Source organism: Nannobrachium achirus (genome assembly GCF_963921795.1).
Source record: "Nannobrachium achirus genome assembly, chromosome: 14".
NCBI lineage: Eukaryota > Metazoa > Chordata > Actinopteri > Myctophiformes > Myctophidae > Nannobrachium > Nannobrachium achirus.
This window is the reverse complement of record NC_137821.1, coordinates 40,193,893-40,216,441: the sequence shown is the minus strand read 5'-3', so window position 1 is coordinate 40,216,441 and position 22,549 is coordinate 40,193,893. Positions and strand designations below refer to the sequence as shown.

General features: G+C 43.8%; 1 protein-coding gene across 1 annotated transcript; it reads right to left on the bottom strand.

The window, feature by feature from the left end:
• Nucleotides 1-882: 882 nt before the first annotated feature.
• nat8l (N-acetyltransferase 8-like) lies at nt 883-16,950 on the bottom strand (the record flags this gene model as incomplete). The annotated part of the gene is made up of 3 exons (XM_080742148.1): nt 883-1,250; nt 13,788-13,952; nt 16,575-16,950. The coding sequence occupies 3 exons, from the start codon at nt 16,948-16,950 to the stop codon at nt 883-885; spliced, it is 909 nt and encodes a 302-aa protein (XP_080598274.1).
• Between the last annotated feature and the right edge of the window lie 5,599 nt (nt 16,951-22,549).

Below are 22,549 nucleotides of genomic sequence, written 5' to 3'. Positions count from 1 at the left end.
ATAATTGGGCCACTGAATACACCACAACACACATGCACACACACACACACACTATTTATGGCTGTCTCGCTCCAGGGACCTATATCTACCCCCTCGCTATTCATCCAGCCCTTTATCCATCCTCCCATATTCCTTCTACTCCCTGAAGTTTGTGGAACACGGGGCTGGGCGGGTAAAACTAGAGGCAAGTAAAAGCCCTGTTATACTTGGTTGCTCACTGGTGTCGTCATGCACCAGAAATAGCAGATCTCCAAATGTCGTGTGCTTGTACACCGGCTATTTTCTGTGTGCCACACCGGCGTGCAACCAAGTATAGATCAAGCCTAAGGGGGTCGGGGGTCGCTTAAGTTAATGGGAGAGGGGTAAAGAAGAGGGGGTTGGTGGGGGATAATAATGACCGTGAATATTGATTCAGGTCACGTGAGGAGGAGGGGCTTATTTGAGGAGGTCAGTTACACTGGTATGGGACGGCGATGTCATGTATACTGTGTCCAGATCTATTGTCTTCTTATGATAAGAATGATAAGAAAAGTGTGAGTGGTGGTGAGGGTAATACTTATATATATGTGGGGGGAAAACAAACTCTTATGTAAAAAAGTATAAAACAAAACAACAACAACAAAATCATAATAGTAAGTTAAAAAACTAAAATGCTAGAGGAGTGGTAGAAGTAGTAGAGGTAAACTCTTAACGATACAAAATAAATAAAAGCTGTCAGAGGAAGAGGACTTGGTCACGGCAGGTCAAGGAGGGTCTTGGTTCTCTCTGTCCCTCTCTTTCTTCCATCTCCCTTTCTCCATCCTCTCTCTCCCCCTCTCGCTCTCTCTCACAAGCGCTCTTTCTCTCTCTCTCTCTCTCTCTCCCTCTCCTGGCGTCCCTCTCTCACTCCTCGCGGAGCTGCAAGCGGTAGCGGCTGTAGCGGATCTGGAAGAAGAGCCTCTCGAGCGGCGAGCGGCTCATGCCGGGCAGCCGGTAGTCCTCGCTCTGGCTGGTCAGGCGGAAGCCCAGCGACTCGTACAGCTTGTGGGCGGCCAGCTTGACGGCGGTGGTGCCCAGGACCACGGCGGCGTAGTTGTTGCGCACGGCGAACTCCAGGACGCGGCGGCCGAGCGCCTTGGCGATGCCCTTGCCGCGGTAGTGGGTGTCCACCGACATGCGACGCAGCTCCACCGTGTTGTCGTCCTCGCGGCCCTGCGCTGCCACAATGCCCACCACGCGGCCCTCCAACACTGCCACCCAGAAACAGGATCCTGACAGAGGGGAAAAACAGAGGGCATCCAGGGTGTTAGGTTTTGGCAGGAAGTCAGCAAGCAAAAACCATTTTGTATACTTGGTAGCCAACAAGACATTTCACTCAAAACATGTCAAGCTTACTTAATCACTTAAACCCTACACAGTATATACTTCTTGACTGGGTTCCCCAGTTATCTATACTTGGTCCGCCACTTTTCGTTGCAACGCTTGTAGTGAGCTTGTAGATCTTCTAATTTCACAGAACGTTCGTCCTAGAATAGGAATGCTAGGGTTCAAGTGCTTAACGTCCCAAAGATCTTCTACACCATCGTCTTAAGTTGTTTTGGGAGAAAGCTGCTGTGACATTTCACTGGCAAACCCCTTAAATTGGGTGTGTCTTTGAACTGACGTAATGATAATAATAATTGGTCTATACTAATGCTCATCATAAGATGGTATGGTTATTTTCTACTCTGTTTGTGCATCATACGAGGACTGTGGACACAGCAATTGTACCATATTATAATAGCGATATTGAGGAACAATTATATGAACATATGTTGAAAATGAGTGAAATTGTCCTTTAATGCGAGTAGTAATGACAGAATTTTCATATTTAGACTATTCCAGAGTAACTCAATGAGAATGCTTTGTGTCACCGCTCATAATGCAAACAGCACAAGCCTCGCAAATCTACCCTAATGGCACAGGGGTCAGGCAGGCCCACTTAGCCAAATACGCTCCATTAATGGCCTCTGGAAATAAAATGACATTAGAATCGATGAGTAAAATGAGGTGGGTGGGTGGAGAGACGGCACGAGAGAACACTTTGCATCAGAAAATTAAAGACACAACGAATAGCCTCCGTTCCCGTAAACAGCATCACATCATGTTACGACAGCTTAAATGCTCGGAATTGAAGGAGAGATGATAGAAAAGAGGACAGAGGGACAAGACATATGAGGAAAGCAGTGACCAATGACTGACTGCCATTAAGTTGCATTAATAGCCACACAACAAGCCCATACTATTACTTGAACGACTCGGATGTCGCTTATATCTCAGACTCAAGAGCCTGTGAGAGAACATACGGTGACAGTGAAACGTATGGTACTAGAAACACACACAAACTGCAGGGGAAACCATACCATAGACAGGGGTAGAAATTGTTAGGCATGTTACAACTATCTGTTGCTATTTCCTTTCATTCCATGTCAGAGCACACTTCAGAGTAAATGCACAGAGTGGTGGTAGACAAACAGACAGGTACAGTAACAGGACAACGTGAAACACCAGCCAGGCACACATCAGCATAAATCAGACAGACAGGCATAGTCAGACACACACATTTCAGCAGATGATGCTCAGCCACCAGATTTGGTAGAAAGTAGGAACACTCCAATTTTACAATGTCATTCTTATAATCATGGAGGGGGGAAGGCACTGATTGTAGTGTTGAGTCTTTGTTCAAAGGCGCAGGTTCTTTTTGGTAAACAGAATGAACTTGTTCTCACCGGTTATATTTTCTCGAGTCATTCCGTTTCCTCTGTGTGGAAAGCCAGGTTCTCATCATTTATTAGTGTGTGTGTGTGTGTGTGTGTGTGTGTGTGTGTGTGTGTGTGTGTGTGTGTGTGTGTGTGTGTGTGTGTGTGTGTGTGTGTGTGTGTGTGTGTGTGTGTGTGTGTGTGTGTGTGTGTGTGTGTGTTGTGCGCAATATTTGTGCCATGCCCTTCTGGCCACTTCAAGTATATTTGTTCTAACATCCCATCTGTTTCGTTGATAGATACAAGTAAGCATTCCTTTTCACATGACTGGCAGTCAGATAGCAACTAGCAGAAAACAAACACGAGTCCTCCTCCTACCCATGCTCTATAACACTATGCACTCACATACCTGTATGCATGCACACACTCGTGCACACACTTTCTCTCCTCTCTTTCTAATGGAAGGCACAAAGACAGTTCCTTAAACCACTGAGCGATGCTAGGTTTCCCTGTCTTTTTCCATGAGAGGGCCCTTTTGGCTTGTAGGAACCCAAGATCCAGGAATTTTATCTAGTTGTTTCTTATCCTATGGCCGATCGGGTAAAGGCCTAATAAGAAGAGTTTTGGATCTAGCTCAATGTTAATAAGTAGTATCCGTTGTAGCTCCTTTCTAACCTCCTCCCAAAACTCCTTTATTCTTGGACATGCCCACACACAATGGAACAGGGTGCCTTTATCATCGTTACATCTGATACAAGTGTCCGGGATATTAGAATTAAATTTGTTCATTTTTTCTGGTGTGATGTACACCCTCATCAACCAATTATATTTCAGCAGTTTTAAACGAGTATTACTAGTCTGTGCTTGAGCCTCCTCACAGGCTGTGTTAAACTCATCCATTGTTAGTTCCCCTTGTAAATCAGAGTTCCAGGCATTAAATCTAGATTCAGATGTTTCAGGTGAGAAGTCCACCAGGAGGGTATAAAACCCAGATATGATGCCCCTTTCAAAGGGTTTCCTGATGAGAGCTCTTTCTATTATCGACAGAGGAGGAATCGTCAGAGACTGTGCTTGTTTAACATTTATAAAGTCCCTGAGTTGGAAAAATGTAAACAGGTGTGTTCTAGGAATATTACATTTAGCCATAAGTTCTTCAAATGAGAGCAGAGTCTTATTTTTGCCAAATACATCTTTTAGTTGTTTGATTCCTTTTCCAGCCCAAAGCTTAAAACCTCCATCCGCCCTACCTGGGACAAATGCGTCATTCCCCCAAATCGGGTCCTCTCTCCCCTTTACTCTACTTCTTTCTCTCACACACACACATACAAATCCAGAGTACGATGCGTGTCAATGACACACCCTCCTCCCACACTGGAACCAGTGACATAATGCAGGAAACAAGACTTTTCTGGGGCAAGACTGGCATCATCAAAATTACATCATCAATATGACATCAACGTGAATCTCAGGGATCCACAGGGACGCCAGGCCGTTATTAGAACCTGTCTAATCTTCGTTCTCTTGCATGTAATCAAATTGGCCTACCAGAGATGTTCTTTGAGTCATGTGGTGGCAATAAACAGCAGGTAAAGGGAGGGGATTCTCTGTCAATTTGGTCTTTTCCTCCAATCCAGCATAGAGGTAGTAACACGCCTTCTTTTTGATATCGAGAGGTCAGGTCTGCCATGTACTCTGCCAGTGTCTGTGTGTGTGTGTGTGTGTGTGTGTGTGTGTGTGTGTGTGTCTGTGGAGTGGGTGGGGGTACGTGTCCATAAAGCTGCCCTGACCATCTGTTTGAACTGAGCCCTGTGCCAGAAATCAGGACATCATAGGAAGGCACGCACGGCAACTGTGCTTGTGTGTGTGTGTGTGCGTGCGTGCGTGCGTGCGTGCATGAGTGTGAGTGTGAGTGTGTGTCTGCCTGCTTGCCTGTGCATTACTTAATGCTACGTCTCCTGATGTTGTGGCTCAAGGAACCTCACATCTGCCCTATCTGACATCTGACGTCTCATCTGACATCTGACGTCTCCCCCTCTGCGTGCGGTTATAGCGGCGCTCAGCACCGATAAGCTGTCATTGTCATCTCCCACCTCTGATGTCTCTCCCTGAAGATCGGATGAGACAGAGAGACATATAGACAGCAGGATAAAAACAAAGCAGAAAGAGAGGAGGAGGTGACGAGCAAGGTTTGGCTCGCAAAACGTCTTTTATGTGATACGTGACCACCACGTCTCTGCACCATTTGCTCAACAACTTGTGGAAGGCGTGCAGTGTGCAGAAATGAAGATGTGGAGGGGTTGGGCCGTGGAGCACAGTGCTACAGGCTTTGTTTTCTTCTGCTGTGTATTGGTGTGCGTGTATTGTGTAACTGCTTTCACGGCTGGTCAATTTTGGCTCACCTGCATGGAGACAGGCTGGAGGAGGGCTGAGGGGAGCCGGTCGGGGTGGGTCAGACAGATGGAGCAAGGTCGAGTTAGTCTCTCTCTCTCTGTCACACTTGTGCACACATGCTGTACACAGACACGCACACACATAAATGCCCTTTTTGTGTGTGGATACAGAACAGCACAGACTGACTAATGTGTCTGTCTGCTGCTTTTAGGAGGGCAGCTTCGCCCTGGCCTGGTGATCAGAGAGATTCTGTAACCGACAGGTCGCAGGTTACGTGCACGAAACAGCCAACAGTCCCTCGGGACAGACACTGAACGCTCACACACTCGCTCTTTGTAAGCTTCTCTTTAATTGTAATGGTCAGAGTAATCTCTGAAGGAAGCCAAATCTTCCCCCGTCCTGTTTCTGTCTGCCTGCCCTAGTGGATGGTGATGTGAGCCAAAAGGTCAGCGGTATGTCTTGTGACTTGACAACTTATGGTTCCTGTTTACAAACGCCCGCCGCTCTTGGTAAGACTAGACAGCAAATATGTATCACACAGCATGCAACGCTCTCTCATCACTCTGGTTATTGCCAGTTTGCCCCTGAGCAAGCCTCCTAAATTCTCATTGGCCACAGCTAACAGCAGCAGTTGCTACAAGTGCATCAGGCAAAACGCGCTTAGAAAATAGGATTAAATCATGCAGGCATCAAGCTTTTTCCATTGCGGTGCTATTGGATATATAAATAAGTATTTGAATAATGGGGTGACATTTAAATATATAAATACGTAGTTCTTCATAATTAAATACTGCTTATATCAAACGTACTGTATCTGCATTTACCATTTCCCAACATTCCTACCACATCTTTTACCTGCATCAAAACAGAAAGCAAATGGTAAAGTGGTAGAGCCCACTGCTTAATTGGCTGCCTGGGATGTGTGACAATAAGTAAGTAAGCCTTGCCGTTTCTGTAGCGTGAGGCAGCTTGACGTACAAGTACACCCCCTGGACATGACGCTAGTATGTCGCAGGGACTTAAATCCTTGATGCTGAGTGCCAAGCAGGGAGGCACTGTGTCCCATTTTTTGGGGGGGGTCCCCGTAATTCGTATGACACGACCGGGGTTCGTACTGTACCTCAACCTCCCAATTTCAGGGCGGACAGCCGGACACTCTAACCACAAAGCCACTGAGCTGGTGCTGTGTGACAATGACGACTGCCTATTGTGCCGAAAAGTAGAGAATATTGTAACTTAGCGTCTAAAACTACTAGAAAAAGATGCACATGGCAGTACCATAGGAAAACAATGGTTTTATTTTGCTGGCAAAGCGATTCTGGCATCTCAGTGTGATCGCCCCCTAGACATCTCAGGGGTGTGAATGCCTGTAGCGTGTGTGCAGCGGGGCGAGGATGGAAAAAGACCTGGTCAGCAAAGCTCCCTCTCTGGGTTAAGACTTTTGATTAAAAAAAGAAAAATATCAGAGGATGGGAGACAACAAGGAGGAGAAGTAATCTGGTCCTCTCCGAGAGAGCGGAGCACCCACTCTCATTAACAGTAACAGAGGTGGGTTTGAAATGATCAGTGACCAGGCCAGAAGGGGAACAGGGTGGGGGGTTGACCAGCATCCATAATGGGTAGAATATACCACACGTACACAGGTGGGGGAGGGAGCAGACGACACTCAAAGCAAGAGAACAAGAGGGAGATGAGGCACTACTGAGCATAATTTGCAAGGACTTGTATGAATGGCAGAAATTTGATTATTGTTTTCTTAATGTGATGGGTCTCGTTTCATCTAACAGGAACTCAATAGATATGAGTGTGGGAGTGTTAAATACGGTGTGTGACTGTGATGTGAGCCGTGCACACACGCGCGCGCGCACACACACAGATAGTCACACGCTGTGTATGCTGTCTAATGAGATTATGGTCTTTCCCCCCAGATGAAAGCTAGAGGGCTAATTCAGTTGATAAGCATTTAGTCTAGACCGTGACACGACTTCACTGTGCAGTAGTTCACTTCTCTGTTACTTAAACCCTGTAAGTATATCTCCCCCAGGAGATATACTTGGTCCCCCCTTTTCCCCTCCTTAACAAAGGTCTTGGCCGAACAGATTTTACAGAATAGGGACATTACGGTTCATGTGGGTTAACCATATTAACCTTGGCATCCCTATATATTGTAACATTTAAAAAAGAACTACGAACATTTCTAGATTGTCTGTTTTGGCTATATTGTAACAAAGTAATTAAGTGGTTAAGCCAAGCACGGTCCCAAACAGCACTCTGTGGGTGGAAGCCCCTCATTAGTGGCTTTCTTCTGTGTGTGTGCGTACATGCGTGCACGCATGTGCATGTGTGTGTGCCGGAGGGTGAAAGACAATACAGGAAGATGTGCTCTTGTGTTATTCGTTTTGTGTTCAAAGGAAAGGGAACGAGGAGTCTTTGCGCGCCTTCAATTTTAGTGGCTATAGCCGTGGTTCTCCTATCTTTGCTTCTTAGCTGAAAGTGTAACGCCTGATTTATTCTTAGTCGCGCACCAGTGGCGCACACCGAGAATAGCAGTTCTGCAAGCTTGTATATCACCTATTTATTTTCATTGCAAGACACAACGCGTAACCAAGTGTAAAAATCAGGCATACCACATAAGCTCTTAGTCCAAATCTGTCATGTGTTAATGAGCGATTTAAGCGTTGCCAGGGATGACAATATCTCTGCCCACAATAACCCCCCCCCCCCCACACACACACACACACACACACACACACACACACACACACACACACACACACACACACACACACACACACACACACACACACACACACACACACACAGAGCCTCTCCCCTGGGGATCAGAGTGCATGCTGGGTGTATGGATCTGACTCTCAAAGTCCACACATCAGCATTTTCTCCTTCTTGTCACCGCTCACTGATGAATGAGGGCAAGAGGAGGGAGGACACAAACACAATGCATGTTCACATACATGAACGTGGAAGTATGGCATACAGTACGCCAACAAATACGCGCAACAATGCAATCACTGCATGATAATTATTGTGAATCTAGGCATGGATATACAATGCAGCTAGTGCTGTTGCACTGGCCTATATGACGCCCAGTTCGCATTCCCAGGAGATCGATCCATTGTCATTTATGTTGTAGTCACGGGCACGAGTATAGACACACACACACGGACCGTGCATCTTTCCCTGTTGCAACTCCATTAGCTATAGACGCATTCATCATTGAGGGGCAACACCTTCATGTACAATTTTACAGCCTTGGTCTATCTATCACTTCACATGTGGCGGATCTACGATTAGATTGACTCTTTTCTGACTTGTCTTTTTCCCGCTGCAGGCCAGGTCCTCTCTCCACGGCCGGACGCCCGCCCCTCCCCCCTAACTCTAGTGTGAGGTTACACACGGACAGGGGCGTCACACCAAATTCTGGGCCCTGGGTACAAGGATTCACTGCGGGCCCCCCATGAATGTTAACCATTGAAAAATAGCAGATATACAAGCTCACAGCGCGGCACCGAGTGCCGCGCTGCGAGCTTGTAGATCTGCTATTTTTGAAAAATCGTGAAAATGTGTGCAAGAAACCTATGTCAAGGACCCCCAAGATGATATGTATTTGGCCACGGACCCCAATCTCAAAATATTTAGTTCCAGGGACCCCCAGAAGCAAAATTTGAGTTAGAAATGTTCGCTTAAAAAATACATATATTCAAAGATTTTCACACATTTTCACAACTTTTCAAAAATAGCAGATCTACAAGCTCGCAGCGCGGCACTCGGTGCCGCGCTGTGAGCTTGTATATCTGCTATTTTTCAATAGATAAAGTTATTAGGGCCCCTCCACCTTGGGCCCCGGTAACTCAGTCCCACTTTCCTACCCCTTGTGACGCCCCTGCACACGGACGCAGAACCTGACTCTCAACCCAGATGTGATCTACGCTGCAGGGTTCAATGGAAACCACATGGCCCTTCTCAAGGCTCACATGCAAGCTAGCCGTGGTGGCTCACACGTCGCCACTCGACAACAGGCCACTTTCTCTGGTAAATAAACAATTTACACATAAAAAAAAAAGGAAATTATTATTATGATTATTATGATTGTTATATCCCACAACAGTTTCCTTGGCCGGGATGTGGCATCACTTCCTCTTTCCACAGGATAAAGGATAACCCATTTTGCACGTGCAAACACACGCACACACACACACACACACAGACACACACACACACACACACACACACACACACACACACACACACACACACACCCCTCCACAGTCTGAAGCGCAATGAGCGAGAAAGAAAGAGGAGATGGAGGTGGGGACTGGGGAGGTGTAGCGTTTTTCTCTTTTTTTCAGAGGGCAAAGTGGGATGCTGAGAATGTGAGGCATGTCGAGAGAGATGAAGGTTTAGAAGTGGAGGAAAGAATGCACGCTGGGGGGAGGGGGAGAAGGAAGGAAAGAAGGAAGGAAGGAAGGAAGGAAGGAAGGAGGGAAGGAGGGAGAGAGGGAGGGAGGGAGGGAGGGAAAATTAATTTTGTGTTTTCCGAGGTGCTTCAGCTGACAAGGCAGAGATGTCTCCCTGGGGGACCCCCTTTGTCTGTAAGCTCTCCCTTTCTTGCGATCTCTCGCTCTCTCTTACTCTTTCTTTATTTCCCTCTCTCTTTCTCATTAGATCTCTCTATCTAATCTCTCCTAAACACACGTACTCAGATATGAGGCGCAACCCCCCTCCCCCATGCTCAATGCTCCCATTTTCTATCCATTACTCACTTCCCTTTAGTCCCCTCTCGCAAACCCACGACCCCCTCCCTCTCTCTCTCTCTCTCTCTCTCCGTTTCTGTCTGACCCTCCCTTTTACTCAGAGCTAATTTAAGTGCAGCAGGTACCGGTGAAGGAAACAGCTCCCTGTCCTCTGGAACAGAGGTGTCTCTCTATCACACACGCACGCACGCACGCACGCGCACACACACACACACACACACACACACACACACAGGCAGTAGGTATTATATACTGCTTCCTTGTCTAGACCGGGTTGAGGCTGACCCTGGACTCATTTAAAGGCCAAGAATACCAGAGGCAGTGTCTATAATTTCACCTTCGCCCCCACACACAGCATAGATAGGATATAATCCACACCTCCCATCATAGCCCACATTTCAAATGGAGTTCCTCCCTTGTTGTTGAATCTCGTTAAATTATTGCTGTTTTACGAGCCATGCCAAAAAGGAAACCTATACTACCGCCGGTATATGCATTCACGAGCCTGATGTCTCTCTATTGGATCGTAGATAAAAGCGTTGAATTGCGTTTCACGATGAGTTTATTGTCCTCTTTTCACCTTTTTCCGTTCTGCCATATCCCATTCCCCTCACCAGATGTACCCTTAGCCATTAACACGGCTTCTGATGACGCGTATTGATTGATCTAAGATTGATGGAGCAGCAATCGTTGGCTGGTTGATTGGTTCCAAAAGGAGGTGGGGGGCAGATCGGAGGAGGAGGAGTCAGTGGCTGTTATGTTTACAATGCATCTGGCTTGAGGCAAGACCCAAATTCATTCATTTAACTCAAATATTTGCTTCTGGGGGTCCCCGGAACAAAATATTTTGAAATGGGGGTCCACGGGCAAATACATATCATTTTGGGGGTCCTTGTCATGACAAAGTTTGAGAACCACTGATAGAGGCCGATTCTACAAAATGTCTTCTAAATCCTAACAGTTTTCTGAAAAACGTATGTTGCAGTTTATCAGTGGTTCTCAAATTTTGTCATGTCAAGGACCCCCAAAATGATATGCATTTGGCCACGGACACCCATCTTAAAATATTTTGTTCCGGGGACCCCCAGAAGCAAATATTTGAGTTAAAAATGTTCACTCTGAATTTGGGTCTTGCCTCAAACTAGTTATGCGTTTTTTTGTTATTGAGAGCGCTCTGAGGACTATTTCTTTATAGGAGTTATTACTAATTACATTAATTACACCTAAGCCCTCGCATAGTAAAGGTGTGACTGTGAACGTGCGCATACACACACACACACACACACACACACACACACACACACACGCGCTCGCACACACACAAACTCACAGAGGAGATGAGAGCATTGATCTGCTTGTCAAGGCATGCAGACGGTTGATACCCAGAGTGGTACTGTGTAATAGCGTCAGGCCTCCTGGGGATCAGCTTCCTGTCACACAACTGGAAGTCTGGATTGCCTTGGCGTCATGAGCTAGCTTAAAGCAGCATGCACACTTGTCATGTATTCTCATTTATAGTGGTGGGAAAAGTACTCACATTTGTTACTTAAGTAAAAGTATCAATACTGCAATGTAGAGGTGCTCTTACCGTTACCTTTAAAAGTCCAATATTCAAAATGTACTTGAGTGAAAGTATGAATGTGTTGGCATCAAAATGTAGGCTACTTAAAAGTAACTAGTGAGTAAAGTTTTCAAATACATGTAGTGGACTAAAAGAACAATATTTGGACCCGAGATGTAGTGGAGTAGATTAGTAGGAGTAAAAGTATTGGAAATTGGAAATACTCAAGTAAAGTACAAATACCTAAAAATTGTACTCAAGTACATTACTTAAGTAAATGTACTTAGTTACTTTACACCACTGCTCATTTATAGGACACCCGCTGATGAGCTCACTGCATGGACACACACACACACACACACACACACACACACACACACACACACACACACACACACACACATCCCTCTCTCTCTCTCTCTCTTTGTTGCGGTGGAAGGGTTTCTGAAACAACAGCTAGACTTTGGACCATGAACATAATACTCTTTAGAATGAAACAATTAACAAAACATAACCCTTTAAATATTGTATGCAGACTGTGAGCCTGTCGCTCTTTGCCAGACAAACCTACCAAAGATACAACCACAATGCAACAAAACACAATCATCAATTTTAAATCTGGTATTCTTTCAGATCTTCTCTCATAGGGGCTACCTGCTGGCACAAAGTTGTCTCAAACGGGGGTTTTGCGGCCAAGCACATATCATTTGGGGGTCCTTGAACCACTGCCCATAAACACACATAAACACAGACGCTCTGCACCAGGCCTACGTGGCTGAGCCCAGGTGGGTTTCCCTGTTGGGCCCATTCTGTCTGCATGGCTGTAGTCATTAGCATTGTCCAGAGGCACTGGTGCCTGACCCCTCTAAACCATCCCAGCCTGCCAGCAATAATGGGAATGCTAAATTGCAATTGTGTATGCTGTGGATTACCAAGCCAGTGTCAGACTGCGAGCATTTGTGTGCGTGTGTGAGCGCGTGTGTGTGTGTGAATGGTTGTGGTTGTGACTGGCTGGGCGGGTGTTATTGGCGCGGTGGTCACTTGACAGGGCTTAACCAATGCCTGCCTTTCTTTACCCACCTGTGCTGGCCTTGCAGGGGACAAATGATCCTATAAGAGGTTCATTCACACACGTTGAGCGGGAGAGTGCATGTGTGTATGTTCAATAGTATGTCCTGTCGACATAACTTTTTCTCTTAATTTGTCACCGTGGCGGGCATCACAAGCATGTGAGTTAGCGCCCCTCAAGGAGAATGAATAGTTTAAGCTCCTATAAGGTCAATTGATTTCTCTAATAAGAAGCCTTAGTAGAGGAAATTAGCTTAGACGACACCGAGTGCACGTTATAGTGAGTGTATCAGCAGTTTCCTCCGTGCAATCAATATCCCTGCGTGCTCCACGACACCATGTAAAGCTTAGAGAGAGCAAAGGAAAGAGAGACGCTGCACATTTGACGGCTTGCTTGCCTCTGCCTGAAGAAGGCTGTGTAAACTCTTAATATCTAGCCTCGTTCTAGTTTTCAACGTGCGTGTGCTTGCATTCATGCGTGCGTTTGTCTTGTCTGTCTGACAAAGTTTTGTGATGTTGGTTGAGAGTTTCAGTTCATGAGATGAAAATGTGCACCGCAAAATCCTGTGTGTTAATTTAACCCGTAGAATGTAAAGATGTGCCCCAGTTTTTACACTCTGGGTTAAACTCAGGATTTTGCTGTATCATCTTGGAAGCTTGTAATGTTTGTTCACGGTTTGCTCATGTTCAGGTACGTGTGCCTTCACGACCGGCCCATTTGCCTCGATCCCCGAAACAACACACTTTGGTGGCCGAGCATTACCTGCTGATAAACACACACATACACGAACACATACACGAACACACACACGGGCGCGCGCACATCTTCTAGTTCAGAGGTTCTCAACCTGTAGGTCGGAACCCCCTGGGGGGTCCCCAAATTATTTTGGGGGGTCCCAGATGAAACATTGTTTCCTCATTCAACAGTAAACAAACCAGCATACAGTTTAAGTGTATAGAGGGTATTCTGCACATTTCTTAAGTGACAATTTGAGGAATTTTTAATACCTTTAAATGACAAATTAAATATTGGTCAAATTGTCAAATATTAGAGGCAGGAATGATCTGCTATTTTCACAATAGAAATGTGTTACACAAAATGGAACTTTTAGTGCTCGCCAGGGTGGCCCCCCACCCTGACGAGCACTAAGAGTCGAGGCCCCAGTTAAAATATGATTATTTTGGGGGTCACGGCCTGAAAAGGTTGAGAACCACTGTTCTAGTTGCACACCCTTCAAACAGAGGGGTCGAGAGATCTTGTGTGTAGGACCTTCTTACCTGTGGGTTTCATGTAATATGCCTCTATGTCAGCCATGTCCGTGTGCAGCGCATAGTCCAGATAACTTTGGATAACTGTCCTGCTGTAGTAGTAGCGCGCGCCCATGAGAATGAAGGGTGCGCAACAGGTCAAGGTGAGGGATTTGGTCATAACAAAGCACATTACTATGGAGAAATGGAAGAAAAATAAACGACACCTGTCAGAAAAGAGAATCACATGTTGGATTTGGGCAGAATTCAAATTCACACACAGAACACAAGCAGAGAAAGAACAGTGGCATTATTATTTACACGTTTAACCAAAAATAGCCTATCAGTTTATTCAGAACATACCCTGGCAAGTATCGACAGTCTCATGACTAGATAGGCCTATACTACATACTATTGACTAATTTGACAAATAAGCATCATTCCCTGAAGAAAAGACCTTGCCAGGTGACAAGTTGGTTTCTAATCAATTCTGCATCATGGCTATTGATTGATTGATTGATTGATTGGTTGGTTGGTTGGTTGGTTGGTTGGTTGGTTGGTTGGTTGGTTGGTTGGTTGGTTGATTGAAGTATTTATTAGAAGTTTTGCCTAGGAAAAGGTACAGTTTCATGACAGTACAGTTCACTGGTACACTGTCAACTAAAAGGAAACTCAGGTAAGGCAAAGGCAAAGCTTATTTCCATTGAGTGCCTTCTCTTTAACTCATAGCCTATAACATCGAAAGACAGACGGATAGAAGACAGTACTATGCAGTAGATATTTATCAGAAAAGCACTTGTAAACAAAAGTTTTAAAAAAATGAGTGTACCTTTATACGAATCAGCATAATCACATTCAACAAATGCTTTTCTTGTAGAGCTAACAATAGTGGTTATTACTGTAGACTTAGAGCATATTTTACAAGCAGTACTATATTTGACAAGAGCTTCTGTTTGGCAAAGAACATATTGGTGTAGTACATTGGTGATTACACTGGGGGGCGCACAGCAGCACAGAGGCTCTGAGTGGTGGTGGTGGATGGATGGATGCTGCGTTGCATCTTGGTGCGATGCCTGCCTTGCCGTGGGTTTTCACTCCATTGCACCACAACGCGGTGGTGTGACCTTATGGGAACTCTACCATGTGCTCCATTCCCCCGTATTTGTTAATTAATACTCCAGTTAACGTTATTTGTCCGATAAATGTTTAAAGGCACAATACGCTTAGGCTTCAGCCTACACCTTTTAGGTCTGTTTTTTTATTTTTTTTATTATTATTACTTTATCTATGAAAGAAAAGGAAAACGCATTATATTAATTTACCCCAATGACCAAATAAACTATCTTCTAAAAATGAATCACAATTACGTGTGATAAGTCACTTAACCAACACATCATACTAAATGCGTAATAGCACATTTACATGCATGTGCGTAATTGTATTGTCACGACGTGTTGTCTAATTGACTACATTTTAAGATATTGTAATGTAAATCCTTCGTCGCTAATTGAAGTGGTCTATGTATGTGTATGTGACAAAACATAAACAAAGCCTGCGAGGAGAAGTGTGCACGGCTGCTGCTGCATGCATGCTCCGCAGGGGCGGGGAGTGTCCTGCGAGGTTGCATGCGCGCACATGGAACCGCGCGCACGCGCGTGCGTGATGAGAATCGTGGGGGAGGGAGGGAGTGCGTATGCGCAAGCAGCACTCCCCCCGATTCTCATCTCATGGGGGGGGGGGGGGGGGGGGGGGGCATTCCTGGGCTGGAATTCGTTCATTCATTCACGGCATGTCAACACATAGCCGGCTATACAGCCCACATGCACACTTGCGTGCGCGTGGCCATGCCTTTTGTTGCATGCATGACGAGCATCAACAACATACCGGCGTTATGCCGAGGAAAACACATGTAAAAGCACATAAACCATATGATGATGGACGAGTGTACAGGACAGGAGGACGTCGACATAATGTATCGCAATATTATTGTGGCCCTATTATTTTGTATTACTATAATTATTTATACAAATAGAAGCTAATATTACGTTTTTGACATGTGAAAAATGTGTGTGACTTGATGATGATGGATAGCCCTATATGTGCGATTTATAGTTATAGTAGTAGTAGGCTACAACAACATGCACTTTATGGACGCATTTGTCCTGGTCTGATTTTCATTTATGTGTCTGGTCTTCTGCTTTCATGTAAAGTTTGTCTTTGTTTATTAGAAAAAAAGGGGAAAATGTATGTGAGAGGAAAAAAGACGTTGGGTGTGTTTGTTACTTATGAGGATTAGAAACAACTTGTGGTGTTGGATGTAGGCTGTCTACATGTAGGCTATTTGTGTTACTTGTGTGAGGAGAGCATATTAGAACTGTCTGTTGATTGTTTTCGTTTATTAAGCTATACAGTAGGCCTATAGGTTCCCAAACTTTACAGGTCGAGACCCAAACTAGTGAAAACAGCAGATCTATATCGTCTATTTTCACTGTAGGCTACTTGAATCTCAAACATGTGTTTTCTAATTCATGGAATTTCTTAGATTTTTTTATTGTATTTATTCATGAAATTAATTAGAAAAATCATTGAATTTGATTTATATGAAAAATGTGGCTTATTTGGGGAAATGTTCTTGAAAAATGTTTTGAATAAAATAATCAATAATTAAATTCATCAAAATGTAGAATAAATAAAGGGACCCATACAAATGTGTCCGTGACCCACAAACGGGTCCCGAGTCCCGACCCAGAGTTTGGGAACCAGTGGGCTATCATCTATGATGTATTTGGGAGGATGTTACAGACACTTTATACTTACATGTGAGCAGAGCGTATAAGAACTGGGTGTTTGACTGCTGCCGGAGCCCTCTGAACGCCGTGTTGGGTATCCTCTCCATGATACCCTCGTTGAAGATGCGCAGCACCTCCACGTTATCCGCGCGCTCGAACTCGCGAATGAACACCGAATCTCTCCTCCTCACGTCGGGCTCAACAACATCCTCCTTGTGCTCCTCCTCGCCGGCGGGGTGAATGAGTGGAGCCGGGGGAGAAGAAGAGAGAGAAGAAGAAGTAGTAGAAGTCCACATCTGCGAGGAGGACACGATAATAGAATCTTTTTTGGTCCCGGGTATAGCATCGTGTTCGTCCGCAACGATTTTAGTCTCGCAAACCATTTTTGGAGACGAACAATGCATGCAACTGGCCGCCGAAAAAAACAAGTGGAGAGGTGGTGCGGGAGTGGGAGATGGATGAAGCGTGCGTTTCTTATTGATTGGTGGGGAAAAAACTGATAAAGAATGGAGGAAATAAGACTGGGGTGGGGGGGATGTTCTGATCTGCTGCAACCCTGAGCTGTTTCTGACGACCAAGACTCGCCGGCGGAACTCGGGCGCTATTTATAATGGAGCAGCAGAGCGCGCAGATTCACGTTCAGGGAACGGGGTGGTCTCTGCGTGGAGCGGGCGCACGCACATTGGTTGGAATGCGCGGTCATGTGACGATTGCTCGTATAGGTGCAGGGTGGGCGCGGACTGACAGACACACACCAACAGTGGTAGAAAAAAGTACTCAGATATTTTAGGCTACTTAGTTAAAACTAAAGTAAAATGATCAATATACAGTACTGCAATGTAGAAATAATATAGCCTACTCTGTTACAAGTAAAAAGTAAAAGTGTATTCAAAATGTACTTGAATAAAAGTATGAAAGTGTGTGCATCAAAATGTACTTGAGTAAAAGTATGAAAGTGTGTGCATCAAAATGTAAGGTATCAAAAGTAAAAGTAGGCCTACAAAATGTTTGAAAATAGCAGATCTACAAGCTCACAATGAAGCATTGTGACTTGTGAGCTTGTGGATCTGCTATTTTCAAATAGCCACGGTATAAAATAGGGCTAAAATGTTACTGTAGGCCTATGTTTTATAATATTATAATTTAATATCTGCAAAGTAACTGGTAGTTATACTAATGTTTTCAAATAAATGTAGTGGAGTAAAAAGTACAATATTTGCTCTGAGATGTAGTAGAAGTAAAAGTAGCCTACTGAAAATCTTAAACATTCAACTAAATAGAAATACCTCAATACTGTACTTAAGTAGCCTACAGTACTTGAGTAAATGAACTTAGTTACTTTTTTTTACACCACTGATGCTCATAGCGGTGCAGGGTGGGTATGAGGACACCACTACAGAGCTGCAATAAATATGACCAATATTGTGTTCACAGGCGACGTTTCGCACGTGTGTGTGTTTTGAGGAGGGAGGGAGGGGGTGGGTGGGCTTGGAGGAGTCGGTGTGTACGTTACGTAGTGTAGTGGGGTTATTTCAGATCAGGGTTACCGTATCTCCACTGTCCGTTGCAATGAGGATGGACTGGACTGCATGGAATCTGCATGGACCCCTTATTTCTTTCTTAATTTATTTTATTTTAGATTGCATAGCCTAAAACTAAAAGGATGTTGCTTCTCGACACGTAACCTATGCTCAAGGTAAAACAAGAGGCGTATTATGGATGGATTTATAATAAACTATATGGTAGGGTTTAAAAAAAACGGTGTAAATTGACTGTAATCGCCGGAGCTGTGATAGCCCCGAAACATGATGGTCGTATCTCAACGACCGTCATGGATCGACCTCAACCCGGTGTGAAGCAGCTTGGCCAATTTGCCACGTACTAGGTCTACACAAATGTTCAGATTTCAAGAATAAAGTGCTTACTGAAGGGCCACGGATGTCACAAAATGTTACGCTTAAGCAGAATTACCCATATCTTCTGTATTGTTTAATAAGAAGCATCTTAATCCGATCGGCGGCCATTCTTGGATTTTTCTCAACTACTCGACCTTATTGGTTGGGAGGTGTACTGCACGATGATACATTCAAAACTTTGTAGGAAAATAGCGACGGATCGGATTAAAAATGCTTCTTATTAAACAATATGGAAGATACGGGTAATTTTGCTTTAGCGTACCATATTGTGATATCCGTGAGCCTTCAGTAAGACCTTTATTCTTGAAATGTGAACGTTTGTGTAGACGTAAATGGCAAATTGGCTCTACTCCTCCACACCAGGTGGAACCTCATCCATGACGGACGTGAGATACGACCGTCATGTTTCAGGGCTATGTCTGCTGACTGACAGCTCTGCTGCACTGCAGTGATTTCAGCCTGGCTTTCCATCGCTTTGTCACAGACGGCACCTCTCATATTATTATTATGGTTGGTGATCATTCCACGTATGGCCCATGTTGCACATTTTAAACAAACCTCATGCCTTTTGTTGCTATTTTGCGTCAAACCCTATGAGTAATGTCTGGGACAATAGAAGCATTACGCACACACACATCATCACTTATGATGTGATGTGCATGTGCTGGTCGGTCCTACCGGTGTTTTGTCCTTTTGTTATGGGACGGGAAGGATGACACTCCCAGCAATATAATAGCCTACGGATACAATAATCTTTATTGTTATACATTCCGATATAATAGGCTATAAAGACTAAAGAGAATATAGCTATAGTCTTCTCAATAACTCATGATATGCATGTAGGCTAGATATCGGCAACATGAGAGAGAATAGCATAAAAATAAATGAATAAAAATGAATATAGGCTATAAATAATATAAATACAAAATAATACAAACATCTCGAGAATGAGATGACGCTGTCTTAAAGGAGTAGTTCACCCCCAAAATGACTTTTTTTCCCTAATGATTAGACCTACTCACACCATGGAGACTTGAGTTAAATATTTTTTTTGTTTTTGTCACATTCCCAAGCCAATAATATATATGAGGAGACGCATTTTTTGTGTGCCTATTTGGCTACAGTAGCCTAGTTATTGAGGGGGTTAAAATAAATGTTCTGTAATATGTTATAAATAGTTTCAGGACATAAAAGAGCCATTGCTTTAAATGCAAAATAAATAAATAAAATAATAATAATAATTATTATTATTATGAAAAAACAAAAATAAACTAGAAGCAGTGCTCTTCCGAGCACAGGTCTCCACCAGGCCACACAAATCGGCCTGTTATAGCGCCACCATGAGGCTGATTTAAAAAATGTGGGGCAGAGGTTCTGAATTAGCATCCAGGGAGTGTGTGTGCTCAGTTTGGCAGCGATCGGGCCAACGGCGCCGGAGATTAGCTGGTAACAACCAGGCCACACAAATCGGCCTGTTATAGCGCCACCATGAGGCTGATTTGAAAAATGTGGGGCAGAGGTTCTAGATTGGCATCCAGGGAATGTGTGTGCTCACTTTGGCAGCGACCGGGCCAACGGCGACTGAGATTAGCTGCACACAAACTGCGAGGACACACGCACGCACGGACGGACGGACACACGGACGGACGGAGGGGAAAACATACTCTCCCCAAGCCTTCGGCTGGTGGAGAGTCTGGAGACAATAAACCTATAATATGCTAATAACTACACACAAGCTAGAAAAGTTTATGTACTGTGAATCTTGAGTCAGTCGCATGTTTGAAGCAGAGAACTAGTTTGAACTGGATCCTCCTCTTCAATCGATAGGCTCCCCCCTCCCCCTCCTTAAACCTAATTTATACTCCGCAGTACAATGGTGTCGCATGCCAGTGAACAGATGCACAATGCTAGTGAGGTGTAGTTATAGCTTGTAGGTTCTTTTTGGCGAGTGACACCATTGAGCTGTCTGTTTTTCTCAGCATCATCACCAGCATTCTCATTCTAGACATAGCTTATATAAGATGAAATGGTAACAAACTTTTTAAAACGCAAATTATATATATATATATATATATATATATAGACCTATATATATATATGACCTATATATATATATATATATAAATTGTTATAAAAATAAGAGTCGATGGCTACAGAAATATCAGACATACATTCATTAATTTATGATGTATGTTATTTCAACACCTAAGAACTCCTGCATTGACACCATGAATTGTCCAGCTTTCTCTCTCCCCAAAATGGAGGTTTTACATTATATATATATATATATATTTATATATATATATATATATATATATATATATAGAAGATGGCATGGCACAATGTATACTGTATATTTATTGAACTCAAACGATATGATATTAACTACAACCAAAATTATCTAACAGGATACGTGTATCAAGGCCAAACAGTAGTTTTTGCCACTCAGTAGGCATAACCGCATAACTTCTGGCTATACTGATGATGTCACGCACATACCCTCTATTGTATTACTCCACTATTTATTTGATCACATTAGTTATTAGTTACTTTGTAGATTTTGATTATTATTACAAAACATTAACCACTTCAGCTCTATACTGTATGTATAGGCTATATCAATAGCTGATCACATGCTCACAATGCATTGCGATGGGATGCATTGTGAGCTTGTAGATCTGCTATTTTCAAAAGATTTTTATACATTTGAAAACTTGAGATGAGACATTCTGAATACTTTTACTTTTGGTACTTTAAGTACATTTTGATACCAATACTTTTGTACTTTCATGCAAGTCAATTTAGAATTCCAGACTTTTACTTGTAACAGAGTAAGTACCATAAGTACTTTTCCTGCACTGCATCTTGTCCCACCCTTCTTCTTTTTTTCCCCCGGCAAGCTTAAAGAGGTGGTGCAATAGTTTTTTACTTTTTCTTTTTTTGTCAATGGAGTTAACATTACTGTAATAGACCCCCAGGCGTAGTTATAATATGCAAATATGTCTTCCCTGTGTATTTTTGGTTTCTTCCTGAAAGCTGAAAGCCTCTGAGTCAAAAGGCCCGACCAAAAAACACGAGTTAATGACATCATAAAATCATCCCCTACCCTTTTACCATACACCTGACCCAACACTGTGGGTGTGGCTAACTTCAGCTGGGTCACCACCCACTTGACCACCAGGCATACTTAATGAACTGTGGGTGTGGCCACATAAAAACATAACTTTAACACTTTATAATTTTATACGTTGTCGCACAATGGTGCCGTGCAAAAATGGAATGGAATTAGCCCCCAGAACATCTGTGGTCCTCTCAGAGGCCAACTATCCATCTGCTCACTCATTGTGCATTGCTCTCTGTGAAATCTTGAGTGTACAAATGGAACCAAAAGGACACGTAAGTCTTCCATTAGGGCCCACTTGTTTCCATTTTTACAATCTCATTCGGGTCCTCTTGTTTCCATTTTTACAAGTTACAAATGGAACCTCTTTTGGTTCCATTTGTACAGTAAGAGTCAAAGCAACACTGAGGATTTGACAGTGTATAGAGGTGTCAGGGGATTGCCTGTCTGCTGGGCTCACAGTGGTCTATGAAGAGGAGAGTGGAGGAATGACAGTCGTCTGTCAGACAGAAGAAAGAATTGAAGGGATCGAATGTCTTGAGGAGGATCTGATGAGACCAGTCTGAATTGTAGCCAGTAGAAAGATATGGAGGAAAATTATAATAGCCTATAGAGTACAGGGTCTGGGGACGCCCATGCAGCGGTTTATTCTTCGGCAAATGTAGTTCAACAAATGTCGACAAATCTTCAATGGCGGTTCCTGGCGCAAAATCTTTTCAAACAGTGGTCCGTGGCCAATCAATTTTTTTTGTTGAGAATCACTGATATATAAATAAATATAAATAACTAGAAAATATTGTTCCTTCGAAACAATTGTGGGCTCGCTTCAAGCCAGAAAACAATGGCTATAAAAGTACAAAATGTCAAGATCGCAGGCAGTGCTCTCTTTGACGTTACTGACGCAATCGGATGCTGCATGCATGATTTGAGGCATTTTGTTCCAAAAATGTGTTATGCAAAAGTTGA